This window comes from Bufo bufo, chromosome 1 (assembly GCF_905171765.1).
Source record: "Bufo bufo chromosome 1, aBufBuf1.1, whole genome shotgun sequence".
NCBI classification, from domain to species: domain Eukaryota; kingdom Metazoa; phylum Chordata; class Amphibia; order Anura; family Bufonidae; genus Bufo; species Bufo bufo.
The window spans coordinates 437,998,339-438,017,405 of record NC_053389.1 but is presented as its reverse complement, the minus strand read 5'-3'; the positions used below and the strand labels follow the sequence as shown (position 1 = coordinate 438,017,405).

The 19,067-nt window shown below is 45.0% G+C and overlaps 1 protein-coding gene across 1 annotated transcript in view; it reads left to right on the top strand.

The window, feature by feature from the left end:
- APAF1 (apoptotic peptidase activating factor 1) overlaps positions 1-19,067 on the top strand; it is a 98,593-nt gene that overhangs the window by 61,192 nt on the left and 18,334 nt on the right. The window contains exons 19-24 of the mRNA XM_040407012.1: positions 1,308-1,433; positions 2,288-2,407; positions 11,704-11,829; positions 14,826-14,951; positions 17,358-17,477; positions 18,588-18,713. Of these exons, the coding sequence (XP_040262946.1) occupies positions 1,308-1,433; positions 2,288-2,407; positions 11,704-11,829; positions 14,826-14,951; positions 17,358-17,477; positions 18,588-18,713 (744 nt within the window). The remainder of the gene's footprint in view (positions 1-1,307; positions 1,434-2,287; positions 2,408-11,703; positions 11,830-14,825; positions 14,952-17,357; positions 17,478-18,587; positions 18,714-19,067) is intronic.

Below are 19,067 nucleotides of genomic sequence, written 5' to 3'. Positions count from 1 at the left end.
ATTAGGCAATGCTTCTTATGAAAAGCAAACCCAGAACTGGTGTGTGTTTTTTATAGGGCAGGGCAGCTGTAACCAACACCTCCAATCTCATCTCATTGACTGGACTCCAGTTGGCTGACACGTCACTCCAATTAGCTCTTGGAGATGTCATTAGTCTAGGGGTTCACATACTTTTTCCACCTGCACTGTGAATGTTTACATGGTGTGTTCAATAAAAACATGGTAACATTTAACTCTTTGTGTGTTATTAGTTTAAGCAGACTGTGATTGTCTATTGCTGTGACTTAGATGAAGATCAGATCACATTTTATGACCAATTTGTGCAGAAATCCATATCATTCTAAAGGGTTCACATACTTTTTCTTGCAACTGTATATAAATGTACAGATTTATCTAAATCTTGCATCAGCTTTAAAGGGCTCTATATGCTTAAAGGGATTCTCTCACAATAAACATTTATCACCTATTTAAGAATAGGTGATAAATGTCTGATCGCTGGGAGACCCATCACTGATACCCCCATTCATCACTAGAATGGGGGTCCTTAGCCCACCATTCCTCCTCATTGCATGTCTGCTCTGAAGAAGACTTTAAGTGGGACAGTGGTCAAACATGCATGCTGCTGCCATAATTAAGGTCTATGGGACTGATGAAGGTAGCGGAGTCTGTCCACCCTAGAGACATTATATGCAGCATCAGCGGACATGCAGCTCATGACCCTGATTCTGGTGATCAGTGGCTGTCCCAGTGATCAGACATTTATCACCTGGTCTGTAGGTAGGTAATAAATGTATATTGTAGGACTTTAAGTATTTAAAGGAATTGTCTAGCACAATTTCAAATTTTTATTTATTTATTTTGGGGAGGGGGGGCAGAATGGGTTAAGAAAAAATAAGAGAGGTCACACCTACCCCACCAATTCCCCAAATGTCAGACAATTCCTGACCACTGCGGTAACCTAACTCAGCCAGGCTTGTCTTGCGTGTTGAGCAAGGATGAGGAAGTGCAGATCAGCGGGTACCTGGTAAGCATCAGCAGGGAAGCGGTAAAGCATTTTTTTTTATCATTCTGCTAGACAACCCTTTTAATATAACAGTCATTATAGATTTGAAAACCATAGTAAAAAGTACATGTGATTCTAGAGAGTGGAGTTGGCTTTAGAGAAGATATAGGAAACACAAATGCCTTTGAATAAAGCTGTTCTAACCAGATTCACACTACATTCAGAATCTACAAAGTTATGCAACCTTGTCATGTGCGTTTCGTTATTGCTGAAAAACTTTCCTTTGTGTCATTTGATTTTCTAGCTGTGGGATATAGACTCCAGTACAAAAATAGCCGACTTCAATGCACATTTAAGTTGGGTCCACTGTGTCAAATTTTTTCCAGAAGGGTCTTCGTTCTTGACGTCTTCAGATGACCAGACAGTGAAGGTATGTGAGGAAATGTTGGTTATTTTATGTTTATATAATCATGTGTAAAAGGAGAAAACATTTTAGAATAGTTTTTCTTGATTTACGGTATGTCATTATTTAAAGGGGTTATCAAAGAGCCTGAAAAAGATAGTAAACGGCCTGGCATATTAAGTTTATAAATAAAATAAATAAAAAAAAAAAAAAACGCCTGCATCTGCGCTGATCATCCCAGTTCTTGTTTTACTCCATCCCATTAATTCACACACTATGCCCGGCCATCCGCCATTTATTTTATTTTTTTCAGTTTCTCGGACAACCCCTTTAAATAACATTTTATTTCCAGATGACTTGCATGCAGATATATGTATGCATGTGGGGAAAAAAATATTCTAGTTCCAATAAGTTTGATGCTTCAAAATAAAGTAACAGATATTATTGGGATACTTAAAAAGCATTTTACCAAATGGGTGATAAATACGAAAGGGGTTGGCCCAAAAAAAACAGCAGCATGCAACATTTTTGTCAGTTTTTCTTTGAAGACTCATTTATTGAAATCAATGGGTCCCGAATTAAAACAGACACACTGGCATGCCATCCAGACGTCCATATACATCCATGTTTTGTAGAAGGGAAATTGGAACGTCCAGTGTGTTACTGGCTTTGGAATGATGATATCATGAGACTACTACGATGTTTCTTTGTTGAGACAAATCCTATAGAGCCTTTGTGCATTTATCAGGCTCCAAACAAACAAAAAAATGGTAGAAAATCAGCTGCTGGCAAGTAAGTGCCGTACAATTAGGTCACCTCTCTAAAAATATACTCCATTATACATTTCTCTTTTTTTTTTTCTTTCTTTTTTTTTTTAATAGCTTTGGGAAACAAATAAAGTGTGCAAGCCCTCAGGCACAATCCTGAAGAGTGAATTTGATGTGGTGTTTAGTGGAGATGAAGTGACTGTTTTGGCCCCTGACAAGGAAGATCGGTTACTGGTGAGTAGATTGTACAATAATATATATATAATATATATATATATATAATTTAGGAAATATAGTTAAATACAGTTTTAGGTAAGTACTTGGCACCTATGATTGCCATTAAGGGGACTGAGGGAGCTGCCTTTCCTTTGTCTAACCTCTTACATTGCTTGGTTTTCATGGATTGTGCCATCTGAGGGGTTAAACTGCTGGGCCTGGAGATATTTCCTATCCCATAAGTAAGAGCCGGGTGCCCACGACATCGCTGCGCTAAGAGGGTAAACATTGTTATATACTTAGTTTTTATTTTCAAGATCTTTGCATGTAATTAGTGAGTGGAAACATGCCATGAACATGATCAGGATAGGTTTTCAGTCTTTGGAGGTGAACAAGACTGTTTTCATTAACTGACAGCAAGCAGGAACTAAAGTGAACCTGTCTGCAGAGTTCTGGTCTACACTATGATGTTATACTGCTTGTAAAAGCCTTTTAGAAATACTCTTAACATACTCTTGACATCGATGCTACTTGTACACTCCAGTTATGTGCAGTCAAACAAAGAGCTCCATCCTCGGCTTTATCTGTATACTGCCCATATTTGGGGTACAACAAAGGATGATGACGGGTGCGCTGACACTCCCAATGAGCCGCAAATCCAAATGCAGTGTCCTGTGGGATCCAGCACGTGTGCAGATGAGGTTGTGGATGGTACACCTCGCTTCAGTGCATATGCCCAGAGGGTACAAGTAGTGTTGACATCGGACACCCCTGGATGTCGGTCATGTTTGATAGGACAGTGTGATTCCTCTTCCCTCCACCACCCATGACTATTTACATATAGAAAGTGCTGACGTATACATTTCTCGTACATTCCATTGGGGGACACAGACCATGGGTATAGCTTAGAGGTATTACTAGGAGGGACACTATGCAAAAAAAGAAGCTCCTCCTCCTCGGGCTATACCCCCAGGCACCTCCAGGAGGACTTCAGTCTTTGCTTAGTGTCCGATCAAGGAGGTTGACGCTTATTCTTCTCCCGTTTGTTATTTTTTTCTGTTTTCAGATGGGGACGCAGGTCAGCATTGCGCTTTCCTGGCCCCCGTGGAGTGTCTGCCATTGTCTTCTGACGTTTCCTGGCTACCTCCCATTCCCCCACAGAAGAAAAGTGGATCCAGGCTCAACCTGTCAACTCTGGCATCCCACCAGCTGCTGGGACACCTGCTGCCTACCCTCCACCAGAGCACTGTTCTTCTAGGTTGGAGTCAGAAGTCTGAAGAGGTGCATCCCTGCTGGTCCGGACATCGAGGGAGCATACTGAGCAGATAAGTATTGCCTGCTTCCACCTAGTAAGAGGCAGCGTGAGCGGCAGCATTCCTCCTCGGATGACTCCGCTTCTCCCCCCCGCCTTGAGGCATGCCCGGTTGACTCTCCCTCTCTCAGGGAGCGCAAATCCGAAGGGGAATTGTCCGGATCGGACGAAGTCACGGAGCGGGAACCCCTGCCTAAGCTTTCCACCATGGTAACCGAATTGGTGGCGGCTGTCCGTGACACTTTTAATATCCAGGGGGATTCTCCTCCCTCCACTAGTCGGGAGTTCTCCCTTTTTCCACCCAAAAAAACGGTGTCCGCTGTGTTCCCCGTTCATGAGGAATTCACCGCGGTCATATCAAAGGCCTGGGACCGCCCTAATCAGTAATTTTCGGCCACCAAGCGCATGGATACGCTTTACCCTTTTCCCTCTAACACAGTGGAAAAGTGGACTTCTTCCCCTAAGGTAGATCCTCCGGTGGCCAGGTTAGCCAAGAACACGGCCCTTCCTGTCCTAGACGATTCCTCTCTGCAGGATGCGGTGGACAGACGTCTGGATTTGCTTTCCAAGTCCATCTTCTCTCTGGCAGGCGCTTCCCTGCGACCGGCCTTTGCGTCGGCTTGGGTCGCCAGAGCCCTTACGGCGTGGTTGCAGCGCCACCACCAGGATCTGACGGAGCAGGACGCCCCTGCAGACACTCTGGATTTTATCCTCCAAATGTCTCAGGCTTCTAAATATCTCTGTGAGGCTTCGATGGACATCGACTCCCTCTTTGCCCGTATTTCGGCCCTCTCGGTCATTCAGCGCAGGGAGGTCTGGTTAAAGGTGTGGGATGCTGATGCTTCATCCAAGCGTTCCCTCGCTAACCTTCCCTTTGAAGGGTCCAGGCTCTTTGGGGCCCAGTTGGACGAGTTCATTTCTGCCGCAACGGGGGGCAAGAGTACTCATCTGCCTCAACCCACGACCAAACGCCCTTTTCGATCTCGGGCTTCAGGTTTCCGAGTCCAGTCCTTTAGTCGCTTCTTCACTGCCAGGACGTCGTCGTCCTCGTCTGCTGGGGGATCCCAGGACTCCCGCAAGAAGCCTTTCTTCAAGCCCCAGCCCTCTTGGCGACCACAGGCGCAGTCAGCCCGTCCTCCTGCTCCCAAGCAGCCCTCCGCATGAAGGGGTGCCCCCACCCCTCGTGGTGGGGGGCCGTCTGCTCTCCTTTCAACAGGTTTGGAGGGCTCACGTTCAAGACGCCTGGGCTCTGCAAATTGTGACGTCCGGTTACAAGTTGAAGTTCGCGTCCAGTCCGCCGGAACGTTTTTTCCCTTCTCGCGTTCCGGGGGATCCGTCCAGGGCCTTGGACCTCCTTTTTGCGGTCTCTTCTATTCTGGACCGTGGTGTCATTTCCCCCATTCCCCCGGAAGAACAAGGGACAGGTTTCTACTCAAACCTGTTCGTTGTTCCAAAGAAGGCGGGGTCGGTGCGTCCGATCCTGGATCTGAAACTTCTCAACAAGTTTCTACGGGTGCGGAAGTTTTGCATGGAGTCCCTCCGCTCAGTTATTGTTTCTCTGCTTCCAGGAGAATTTCTCGCGTCTGTGGACATTCAAGACGCCTACTTACACGTCCCTATTGCAGAGTCTCACCATCGCTTTCTGCGTTTTGCCATCTGGGGTCGTCATTACCAGTTTGTCGCCCTGCCTTTTGGGTTGGCGACTGCCTCTCGAGTTTTTACCAAGATTCTGGCGCCTCTCATGGCGCCTCTTCGCACCAGGGGCATCTCTTTGTTGCCCTACCTGGACGACATCTTGATAAAAGCCCCGTCTCTTCCACAGGCCGATGACAGCGTCCGAATCACTGTTCAATCCCTAGAACGGTTCGGTTGGCTGATCAATCTCCCCAAGTCCTCTCTGCGCCCCTCCCAGAGACTCTCTTTCCTGGGGATGGTCTTGGACACCTCGATTTCTCGGGTGTTTCTTCCGGATTCCAAGTCCTCCCAGATTCGACTGGCAGTGTCGCTCCTTCTACGATCTCCGCGTTCCACCATTCGGGAGTGCATGCGGGTTCTGGGACTTATGGTCGCCTCCTTCGAGGCGATTCCGTATGCCCAATTCCACACTCGACCACTACAACAGATGATCCTTGCCCTCTGGGACAAGACCTCTCGGGGTCTGGACGCTCCCGTCCGCCTGTCCCGGCAAGTTCGGGCGTCTCTCCCTTGGTGGCAGTCCTCCCTGAACCTATCATCAGGAAGGTCCTTCCTTCCATTCTCCTGGACGATAGTCGCCACCGATGCCAGCCTCATCGGTTGGGGAGGCGTTCTCCGGAACCTCACAGTTCAGGGGGTCTGGTCGACGGAGGAATCCCGTCTACCGGGACTCCTCTCCTTGCATCTCGCCCGGTGCGTGTTCAGTTGGACAATGCCACGGCTGTGGCTTACGTCAATCAGGGCGGAACCAGCAGTCGGGCAGTGATGCGGGAAGTGGCGAGGATCCTCCTATGGGCGGAGTCTCATGTTCCAGTATTATCGGCAGTGTACATTCCAGGAGTCGACAACTGGACGGCGTATTTTCTGAGTCGCACCAAGGTGGATCCGGGAGAGTGGTCTCTACATCCGGAGGTGTTCGAGGACATCTGCCACCGATGGGGCCCTCCAGACGTGGATTTAATGGCGTCCCGGCTCAACAACAAGGTGCCGGTGTTTCTAGCCCGCGCTCGAGACCCGCGGGCGTACGGAGTAGACGCGCTGGTATCTCCATGGCAGCGATTCAGCCTCCTCTATGTCTTCCCTCCACTTCCTCTGTTGCCGAAGGTGCTGCGCAAGATCGAGGCGGAGGGGACACCGACCATTCTCATCGCCCCGGATTGGCCTCGCCGCGCCTGGTTCTCCAACGTTGCTCGAATGCTGGCGGACGTTCCGTGGCCTCTTCCCGACAGAGAGGATCTCCTGTCTCAGGGACCGCTCTTCCACCAGAATTCACGGCAGCTGCGTTTTAACGGCGTGGCTATTGAGACCTCCATCCTGAGGAAGAGGGGGTTCTCTGATGCGGTGGTGAGAACCATGATCAGGGCTCGGAAACCGGCTTCTTCACGGATCTATTATCGCACCTGGAGGGCCTATCTGACCTTTTGTGAGAAATCGGGTTTTCCGCCCCTTCGTTTCTCTGTCCCAGTGGTGCTGTCTTTTCTCCAGTCCGGCCTCGAGGTGGGGCTGTCGCTCAGTTCTTTGAAGGGTCAGGTTTCGGCCCTGGCTGTCTTTTTTCAAAGGTCCATTGCCTTTTTGGGACCTGTGAGAACCTTCCTGCAGGGGGTGGCGCATTCGGTTCCTCCGTATGTTCTTTCCTTGCCCCCCTGGGATCTCAACTTGGTCCTGCGCGCCCTTCAGGCGGCGCCTTTTGAGCCTCTGAGGGAGTTCTCGCTGGTCTTACTCACCTGGAAGGTAGTTTTTCTGGTGGCCATAACCTCCATCAGGCGGGTTTCGGAGCTGGCCGCGCTTTCCTGCCATGAGCCTTTTCTGATTTTTCACCAGGATAAGGTGGTGCTCCGGCCGGTTCCTTCTTTTTTGCCCAAGGTGGTTTCTCCCTTCCACCTTAACGAGGATCTTGACCTGCCCTCTTTTTGTCCTTCTCCGGTGAACCCCAAGGAACCTGCTCTCCACTCCCATGACGTCGTCAGGGCCCTGAAGGTGTATCTGGGGGCTACCGCCTCCTTCCGTCGTTCGGTCTCCCTCTTTGTGATTCCCGAGGGGCCTCGTAAGGGTCTGGCGGCTTCCAAGGTCACTGTGGCGCGGTGGATCCGTTCCGCTATTGCTGCGGCCTATCGCGCTCGTGGCCAGGTTTCCCTGTCTCGGATTACCGCTCACTCCACAAGGGCAGTGGGAGCTTCCTGGGCTAGACGCAATCGCGCCTCCGCCTCCCAGTTGTGTAAGGCTGCCACTTGGTCGTCCTTACATACTTTCACGAAGTTCTATCAGTTGCACTCGCTGGCCTCGGCTGATGCTGTCCTTGGGCGCAGGGTATTGCAGGCTTTGGTTCCTGTTTGACTGCTGGACGTTTCTTCTCCTGGCGGTGTTGGATTTTCCCACCCCATGGACTGCTTTTGGACGTCCCATGGTCTGTGTCCCCCAATGGAATGTACGAGAAAAGGAGATTTTTTTGTGAAACTCACCTGTAAAATCTTTTTCTCGTCTTTTCCATTGGGGGACACAGCTCCCGCCCCTTTTTTCATTTACGCCTCATGGTGTGCTGATGTGATGGTTTCCATTGTGTTTTTTCTTTTTTCCATTCTCCTTCTCCTACTGCTTTTGCAACGACTGAAGTCCTCCTGGAGGTGCCTGGGGGTATAGCCCGAGGAGGAGGAGCTTCTTTTTTTGCATAGTGTCCCTCCTAGTAATACCTCTAAGCTATACCCATGGTCTGTGTCCCCCAATGGAAAAGACGAGAAAAAGATTTTACAGGTGAGTTTCACAAAAAATCTCCTTTTAATTGAATTCTTCTCCCTTATTAACAATTGTAACATATTGTCACGGTACCTTCTGTGACAGAGGTTAGAAGATCAGAGAGACTGACTGCCCGTGAGGTTAACTGACAGTCTCTTGATTCTCAGTGTTGTTGTTTGGTAATGACCACACCTTGTCAGGTGCAGCCCGTGGTCATTATTGAATTCCCTACTTAGTTTGGTCTCACACTTCATACCATGCGGTTGATATTTTCTGCTTGGATTTGGAAGAGTTGTTGTGTGGACCTTACCAGGGAGACGCTGGTTCATTCACCTGGGAAGGAACCAGTACTCTCATCCCCTGCCACTACCTAGGGCATTTCAGGGCTCCTAGGGTCTAGGTTCCAGCGTATGTATTTTCCCACCTCCAGGGTCTATACATACTATACAGGGTCTATACATACTGACAGGAGTCAGGGCCAGGTTTAGGGGCTTCCTAGGAGGTGACCTTTTCCCTCTCCCTAGCCTTTTAGGCCTAGTTCTGTGTCCCTCCCCTGTATTCTTGACACATATCTAGAAAGATACTTGCAAGCAGTTCAGTATAATGGTGTCAGTTTAATGACTGAAAATCCTGGTGACAAGTTCCCTTTCAAAACACAGTGGGTTGCATAGCATTAAATAATTAAAATTTACAGAAAAACCCTATTAATTATTGTATTTTTCTGTTTGTTATTATTGGCAGCTTATTTCAGCATAAATATTTTAGCACTGAAGTATTTATTAAAGAGGACCTTTCATGGGTCCAAACATTATAAACTAAGTATCAGGATACATAGGGTATAGTGCAGGGATCTAACTGCCCTTACAATTTTTTTCCGGGTGCGCCGCTCCGTTCGCCAGCTGTGGCCCCCATTGTATTCTTCCGCCTGGTATGGTAATTTTAGCATCGGAACAATGAGGAGGGTACCTTCTTCCTCGCTGTGACGCTCTCCGCTGCGATTGGACAGCGCTACAGCCAGGGGAGAAGGAGACGCCCACGGAGAAAGACTCAGTCCCCTCCTCATTGTTCCGATGCTAAAATTGGCATACCAGGCGGGAAAATACAATGGGGGCCACAGCGGGCGAACGGAGCGGCGCCCAGGAAAAATAGTAAGTGCAGTTAGATCCCTACATATCCTTATACTTAGTTTATAATGTCTGGACCCATGAAAGGTCCTCTTTAAAGAAAAATTAGATTTTTATATTTTTTTTCTCCCCAAAGATGCGTGTTGTTATTTTATGTAGACCACAATGAATATGTGAAATTCTCTTATATGTATGTTCAAAAAACAATGCTAATTATACTAGTGTATTTGCCATTTATTTTAGACTTGTTAGGGACTAGAAAATGACTTTTTTTTTTCACCTTTCGCAAACAAGGCATTTGTAGAACACCATTCTTGCACATGTTTTATGCTAGGTTCACACAGCAAAATCTGCAGCAGATGCAGATCAGTAGCTTAAAACAGGTTGTTATTGGTGGTTATGTTATAATTAGCTGGTGTTTTTAGAGGAGTATTGTTGTTTAGATAACACAATCTGTGTTTTTTGGGGATAAATGGATGCAAAACTGTAGTACCCTAAGCTTTTCCATCCTGCACAGTACAGCAAAAAGTATATCTTAAAACATTTTTTTTTTTTTTTTTTTTACAATGGGACCTTTGGTGACAGACGTCTCTGAATGACATCCGTTGTCCATTTAATGTACCGGTATGTTTTATAGGGCAGATTTATCATAGCCTCATCAAAAATTAGGCACAGCTTCCGGCAGTCTATGCGCCTCAAGTGAAATCTACAACCATAGATTTCTTCTACACAAAACAAAACTACTAAACAAACTACAAAACTGCCATAGAAGACAATAAATGATAGATTTGGCCCATTGTGTATATGTTAAATTTGTGTCAAAAACGTGATGTGAACACAGAAAGGTGAGAGATGAAAGGGCTGCTATTTGTGGTGTTTTTAGAGGAGTATTTAAAGTGTTTGGATGAATTTTTTTCTACTTCCACACTGATGTCTATGGAAAGCCACTAACAAATCTGCTTCAAAAAAGTAACCTGTCACTACATTTTTAAAATCATCTGCTAAAAAGAAAAATTCCACTATGTGCTCACAGCAGAGCTTGTTACATTGAAGTCAATGGGAAGCTGTTGATGGCGTTTTTAACGTGGATTATGCGACAAAAAAAAATGCTGTTTTCCACTGCTGAATCAGTGGCTGATTTTGTCTATGTGAACATAGCCTTACTCTGTCATGAGTTCAATTTTAGTTGTGTTAATCCTCTAGTTAAAGGGGTATTCCCATCTCAGACAATGGGGGTATATTGTTAGGATATCCCCCATCATCCTTTAAATCCACGGAGGGCGCATGCTTGGTGCGCCCTCCGTGAATTTAAAGGATTCTTTTACGAGATGGGTGCGGGTCCCAGAGGTGGGACCCGCAACTATCAGACAATGGAGGCATATACTAACAATATACCCCCATTGTCTGAGATAACACAACCCCTTTTAGCTATGCCTGCGCCACTAACTGCGGATAATGGCTGTGTTAAACAGCTGGCACCCCACCCTAATGGCTGGGATTGGATAACTCCAGTCCTTTTAACCCCTTAGATGCCATGATCAATGTTAACTACAGCATCTAAGTGGTTAGAGAGCATAGGTTGCTTACAATCACAGGGTGCCGAGGGGTTGCCATGGCAGCCTGGGGCCTATCAATGGCCTCCAGCCATTCTATGTACGCCTTCCCTTGGCATCCAGTCAGATTCACTGTATCTGACATAATCCGTTCAAGTCTACTACTGGGACTTGGGGGGGGGGGGGGGGGGGGGGGGGGGGGAAGGAGGATATTTTTTTATAAACATGTACAAGAATAAGAATAAAAAATCATCCATAATTGTCATGAAAGCATCCATATTGACCCTTTCAATAAAATGATTACATTATTTATTCTGTGCAGTGCGTGTCAAAAATGCTTTCACATTTCTTTTGACAGAAAAGTTAAAAAGGCCTTTGAATGCGGCGAGACACATACAAAGATATTTTCTAAACTCTTTCAAGAGTCTTTATTGAGCAAAAGTAGAAAAACGTTAAAAAAAAATACTGACTGTACTGGCCTCAGAATTTATAATTTCATTTACACTGCACAATGAACACCATAAAACAGTGGTGGAATTGCTGTGTTGTTTCACGCTGTCACCCTAGAAACTCAACGTTGTACATTAGATGTACCCCAAAAATACAATTACAACAAGCCCTAATATGGTTATGTCGACAGAATTTTTTTAAAATATATGACTTTTTTTAAGGTCCATTTTAAATCTGGTCAGGGCAGTGCAGTACCTAAAGGCCTATTGAGCACTCCTGTACGCTGCTACAGCCGGTGACGTGTCCCCAAACAGCACATCACTGCTGAGTCACATGATACTTGGGGACAATCCACCTCTGAGGCCAGTGAATATGTTGGTGGCAACACATGCTCGTTCCCTCTCCAACGAAATCCTGTTACATTATATTTTTCTTCTCTTGTTTTGTCAGTTAATTAATGGAAAGACTGGAGATCTGGTTTGCCAGAGCAGCAGACAGGACTTTTTATTAACATGCTGCTGCCTGCGCCATGATCAACAATTAGCAGCTGTTGGTGGAGAAGATGGAAGTGTCCAGGTATGTCTCGTATCTTTCTTCAGTTAGATTGTTATATAGTGTATGTAGATCTCCTCTATACATAAAGGCCCTTTTATGTGAGCCAACTTTGCATTATCGGGTGTGAACCATTTGTTCCTGATAATTGTCTGCTTGTCAGAGTCCAGCAAAAAGTATATCTTAAAACAGATTATGTTGGTTTTTTTTTTGCAATGGGACCCTTTGGTGACTGACGTCTCTGAATGGCATCCGTCGTCCATTTATTGTATGTTTTATAGGGCAGATTTATCATAGCCTGGCGGTGTACACCTCGTCATAAATTAGGCACAGCTTCCGGTAATCTGTGCCCCTCAAGTGAAATCTACGACCATAGATTTCTTCTAACTACAAACCAAACTACAAAACTGCCATAGAAGACGACAAATGATAGATTTGGCCCATTGTGTATATGTTAAACTTGTGACAAAAACGTGATGTGAACACAGAAAGGTGAGAGATGAAAGGGCTGCTATTTGTGGAATGGTTGAGCAGTTCCGATAAGAGAAGGCATTACCTAGCACGCTCAAGTACGTGATTCACTTTTATAAAATGTCAGTCCCCATGTTTCAAGAGACATTTATTGTATGTGAAATCAGAAGCACATACTCCAGTCTGTTTTACAAGTTCGCTGTCCTTTCTGTCAACTTTATGAGCAAGCGCTGACTCACGCATATAACTGCTTCTGATCTTTTACTAACATATAAAACGGGCTATGTGTGGAGTCTGCCAGTTGTGGACAGCGTGCACGCATTGAGCCTTACCAATGTACCTAATGGCTTTGTTCTCTGTAAAAGAGTCCAGTCCTATTTAGGTTAGAATCTCAAAGCTATAATTACTGCTTTTTATACATTAAAACCAGTGGTGTGCCCACTTGCAATGCAGACCACAGGACTAGCGATGAGTGAACCTGTGGTTTCAAGGTTCGGGTTATCTAAGCATTCCGTTCTCTACCACGCACCATAACTTATGGTCCGTGTTAGCGGAATCCATAACGGAATTCTTAGGTAACCCGAACCTTGTACGCCGAACTTGAAACCACAAGTTCTCTCAACACTACACATGACTGCTATGGACTTGTGGTGACTGGGTGGACACAGGGTTAGTCCCCACTAAGAGGAGCTCACATTCAGCTCCCCTCTAGCTGCATATGCAATATGCTCCCCCTAATGGTGGTGTGGGAGAAAGGATTATATCATGTTTGTGTGAAGAGGAGATGTAGAGCTGTATAATTATTATTAAGAAAATAATAGTATATTTGGTTGACATCTCGGTGGGGAGAGGGGACCATTTTGAGTTTCCTTACATAGACTTGTGATTTCTATGTATGCCCCTGGATGAAATCCGTTATGTATGTCCATTATTTCATCATGTGCCTGGTTCATTACAAAGCAAATCAGGCTGTAGTATTATAACACAATGTACTTTTTCATTAAGGCTCCATTCACACGTCCGCAATTCTGTTCCGCATTTTGTGGAACGGAATTGCAGGCCCATTCATTTCTATGGGGCCGCACAATGTGCTGCCCGGAGCCGGAATTGCGGACCCGCACTTCCGGGTCTGCAATTCCGTTCCCGAAAAAAATAGAACATGTCCTATTCTTGTCCGCAATTGCGGACAAGAATAGGACATGTTCTATTAGTGCCGGCAAAATGCGGAACGCACATTGCCGGTGTCTGTGTTTTGCGGATCCGCAAAACACTTACGGACGTGTGAATGGACCCTAAAAAGATGTTCTGGCAGTGACATGTTATGAAGGAACTCTTAAGAGGCATTGCTAGCTCACAGGATGCATATGTACTACTATGTCAGAGTTCATACATTAATGTCTTCCCCTCATCCAAATGTGCAAAGTGGCATGCCTATGGGACAAATGTACACAAAGAAATGCAGGGGGAGGCACAGGGATGTGTCTGTATACCTTTATGTACTTCTATGATAGGTGGACAAATCCAGTTCTTCCTAGCCTCCAAAATGTCCGACCATAGTTGCAACTTTCTAACCTCACAAACTGCTGCTCTAACCAGCGAAATCCCATGCAGAATGTGAAAATGATAGAAATATGGAGGACACACCTAAGCTTGTGTACAAATCTGCTTTGGCTCATGTACAGTAGCATTTATATGACACAGCAGATAACCTCTCTGTCCTGCTATCTACCTGCAGCAGGATATGCCGATACCTGACCATTAAAAACGGGCACTTGTAAAGCTTGTGGAATTGTCTGCACGCTTACTGGTTGCATCACTTCAGAGTCAGGCTAGCGGAAAGGTCTGCCACTGCCTGCCCACTGCTGGGTTCTGAGTTCATCCCAATTAGAAGACAAAGGCTTTCTAGAACTGTACGAAATCAACTCTGCTGGAACAAATTCCCTCTGCCAGGCGGGTGTCACGGCGTCACACTGCTTCATTTTATTCTGAAACATCTGGTAAAATTTAAATAATGTCAGTGGAATGGAAACTTGAGACAGGACAATGGGCACCCGCTTTGAAAATATACGCTCTTTTTCTTGCAGTGGTTCTTAATTCCCTTTAAAGCCCTTGGTTTTATAACTCGGCATGGGGGCATTTCTCCTGCCATAATCTTCCATTTTCAATAACCAATTTGTTCTTTCTGCTTGAATAATAGAATGTGTATTTAAAGGATAATGTTACTGAAATAGGTGCAGAGCTATTTCTAGGAAACAGCAAAACAAGGTAGATGGATGTGAATGTCACATTAAACTTTGTTCCTTAAGTCCTTCCTCTAATTCTATTCATCTCATTAACCCCCCAGTTACTGCATTATTTCAGTGAATACTTTCATATATTTAGTAAGTGGCATAAGTCAATTACACTCCTCATACCTCACACATAGTAGTAATCCTGTATTATTGGTCCTTTTATTGCTTGAACCCATTTCTGTAAAATATTTGTCATATTTTCCCCTGAAATATTTGTTATTGGGAAGCTTTGCATTAATTACTGTCTATTGGCTGTAGGTTTTTGATTTGGTCACTGGCAAGTTTTTGAAGCACTCACAGGGTCACAGCGGAACGGTCCAGCATTGCCAGTTCACCCTCGATGGGGAGTGGCTGGTATCAAGCTCTGATGACTCAACAATCCAGGTAAGTGCTTTACTCCTCATTTTACAACTAGACTTTTATATTACAGTATGGTTTATAATCCATGTATCCGAAACAGAAACCCATTAAAAATGGCATGATTACTGTACACTCTCTCCCTGCAAAGCACCACATCATTATAGCTTTCATCATGTTATATTGCCTATAGCAGTGATGGCAAACCTTTTACAGACCGAGTGCCCAAACAGCAACCCAAAACCCACTTATTTATTGCAAGGTGCCAACACGGCAATTTAACCTGAATACTACAGTCCAGTATAGTATTACTTCCATGTACTTTATCATTCAGCTATAATAGCCTGCCTACATTCAGTGCACTGCCTGTGCTGTACATAGTGCACCCTGCGCTGATGAATGGCAGGAAGAGTCTAAGGCATATTGGTACACCATAGACTTTCCAGGGTGCGGGTGCCCACAGAGAGAGCTCTGAGTACCGCCTCTGGCACCCGTGCCATAGGTTCGACACCACTGGCCTATAGTGTCAGAAAGTAGTAGTCCCCAAATCATTTTTGTTCAGTGGTACTTACTACATGTAAAAGAAAGAAGATATTGCACTACGATCAACAGTTGGTGAGCAGACCAGGTAAAAAGGGGAAAAATCTGGTAGACCCTTTATAGAAAAATGCACACACAATGCTGCTCAAAGTGACATGTAAAAGTATGTGCAAAGTACAATTCTGTAGAGTAGAGTGCAGTATGTTATGGGACTTGTAAATCCACAATAATAAAAACAAATCTCACCATTTCCGCCTTTAAAGGTGTGTTCTAGGGGAATCATTTTATTCAAAAAAAGGGGATGGCTTAGAACAAAAAATACCCTATTACTCCCTGCTTGCGGCCCATCTAACAGTTCTCTGGTCCCCGCTGCTCTCGATTTCATGCTCCTGTGCTCAACACATAGGAAATGGCTTGAACTGAACACTGAACCAATCCACTGACTGAGGCATGTCACTGCCGCAGTAAGTGATTGGCTGAGTCCAAGCCATTTCCTGTGTGTCGACCCCAGAAGTTTAGAGCAGTGGAGATCGGGCCCATTTTGTCTCCCATTCTAATTAAAACTGAAAGATATGTAAAGAAATCATCTAGATGTAAGACCATTGGCTGACGAAAACCCTTCCCCATTCTGAATAAGTTCATAACAATAATTCTTGTTTATGCTTTTATCATTTCTAGATGGTGGTCCCTTGAAGAGATTGTCCGAGATAAGCCCCCAAATGGTGTAAAATAAAAAATGATGTTATACCTACCTCTCTCTCCAGCGCCGTTCTCTGTGTAACCAGTCCAATCAAATGACATCAGTAATGTGCTGGTATGCTGTCAGCAGTAGTAATTGGCTGCAGCGGTGACATGCTGTACACCTGCACATTAGTGTTGCGCGAACTTGTGTTTTCAAGTTCAGCGTACAAGGTTCGGGTTATCTGAGAGATCCGTTATGGATTCCACTACCACGGACCATAACTTATGGTCCATGGTAGCGGAATCCATAACGGAATTTTTAGATAACCCGAACCTTGTACAACGAACCTGAAAACACAAGTTCGCTCATCCCTTCTGCACATCGCTGCAGTTTGGAAACAAGCAGAGGCAAGGATATCGGACCGGGCAACACAGAAAACAGAGCTGGAGAAAGAGCTAAGTGTAACATCATTTTTTATGTTAGACTATTCAGGGGCTTGTCTGAGACTTTTAATTATCAGCACACTGATAGTTACACTACTATTTATTACTCTTCTTCCATCTGCTGCATGCTCCCAATTTGCTACATTAATTTGCTTGAATTGCAAGAAAGTTTATAATGGAAAGGAGGAGACTCTGAACTGCCATGGTCAAGCGATATATTGAAAAACATTTCCTTTTAAATATGCCTTCTCAGAACATTATATACTATGTCGATATGTGTTTTTACATTTTTAATTCCACTTCATGATTATACATTCTAAATTGAAACCCTGTACTATATATCTTAGTGATCATAGTGGGTACTACAGGGTAACCAATAACATGGTATCCTGCCAAGCAGATTACTATACCTACAAGTAAGGGTGCATTCACACGACCGTAAGTGTTTTGCAGTCCACAAATTGCGGATCCGCAAAACACGGATACCGGCCTTGTGCGTTCTGCATTTTGCGGACCGTACATGGCCAGCGCTATCTAGAGAATGCCTATTCTTGTTCGCAACCACGGACAAGAATAGGACAAGCTCCATGTTTTTGGCGGGCCCGCGAACAGAACAACGGATGCGGACAGCACACGGTCTGCTGTCCGCATCTTTTGCGGCCCCATTGAAATGAATGGGTCCGCACCCAGGACAATCCCTGTACAGTGCTAAGGAATATGTAAGTGCTGTATAATGAAATAAATAAATTATAATGTGATCTAAATCAGGTCTGGAACTGGTCATCTGGAAATAGCTTTTTACTACAAGGACACAACGAAGCTGTGAGGTGCTTCAAAATTCTTGAGAATGCCAAGCTCCTGTCCTGGTCATTTGATGGGACTGTGATGGTAAGACATGCTTAACGTCTCATAATTGAATAGGAAAGAAAATATGCAGACATTTTCTGGCTTTATTTCTTCTTTCATTGCCCATGTTATGTCAAATGTGTTTTAATACGTTGACTGAGGGGTGATGTGGTAGTATTTTATTGCAGCTTCAGTATATCAGACCATTAAATATCTTACATTATTTTCTTTATCATTTTGCTTTGTCATACCAAAATGGAATGGAGCAAATCAGGTTTGATAAAGGTGCACTACTACCCAAAATATAGAGGATAACAAAACTGATCCCCTGGAGGTAAAGAATCTGGATATTTACATACTGTAGAACTTGCAGTAGATTACCTTTCATGGGTCCAGACATTATAAAATACCATAAGTAGCACGTCATGTAAGGCATAAAGCAGGGATCTAACAGCGCTTACTACTTTTCCTGGGCGCCGCTGCATTCGCCCGCTGTGCCCCTGTTGAATTCTCCCGCCTGGTATGCTAATTAATAGCATCGGAACAGGGAGGGGGAAACGGCAGGATTTCCCAATGGGCGTCTCCTTCTCCCTGGCTGTAGCGAGGTCCAATCACAAAGGTGACCGTCACAGCCAGGGAGAAGGTGAGTATTTATTAATTTTTTCTCCCTGGCTGTGACGCTCTCTGGGTTCAGACACCACACCAAGAAGGGTTAAGTACCTTCTTGGCGCGGTCACAGCTTTAAACCGCCGGCCCACAAACGGCAGTGCTGCCTCCCATTGAAAACAATGAGAGGCAGACATCATGAATCCGCCGCTGGAATTTTGGCATGGCATCCAAATTTCGACTGTGAACGGTCCCTAAGCCACCCTCCTTTGGCTAAAACACAAATGTAGTGCAGATTACCTACATCGGGTTTTTAGTGCAAATTGCAAAGGTATACTGTTGCGCATGACTAATAAATTACCTCCATTATTTCTTCCAGTTTTTGTTTTAGCCAGTTTTCTTACATTGTGTGAAGGCATCCCAAGTATGACCAGTGGTGACTTAGCGGAGTTTGATGATTTTTCAGATTCTATAACTTATGTCACTTGCTTCTTAGCAGATTGCTTCACAATCTGTGCATATTATCCAAGTTATTAAATGTTTTAGGTATGGGACCTTCAGAATGGACGAAAAGAAGATGTACTTCAGTGTCACAATGGTGCTGTCCTGTCTTGTGATGTTTCATCTGACTCACTGAAATTTTCAACTACTTCAGCTGATAAGAGTGCCAAGGTACAGTATGGAGTATAGACAGTCTGTGTTCACTGCAGATGGAGCCATGGTGTTGTACAGAGAGAGATAATATACAGTATATGTGGGTACACCACAAGTCACTTCCCCTTTACAAGCCACACCACTTTTTACAGGCCACATTTAGGATCATAAAGAGGATTGCCTATTGTGTTCTTAGGCTACTTTCACACTTGCGGCAGAGTGATCCGGTAAGCAGTTCCGTTACCGGAACTGCTTGCCGGATCAGGCAATCTGCATGCAAACGGACAGCATTTGTAGACGGCTGAGAAATGCATTGCAAGAACAGATCCGTCTCTCCGTTTCTCATACTTACAAACGGATCCGTTTCTCTAT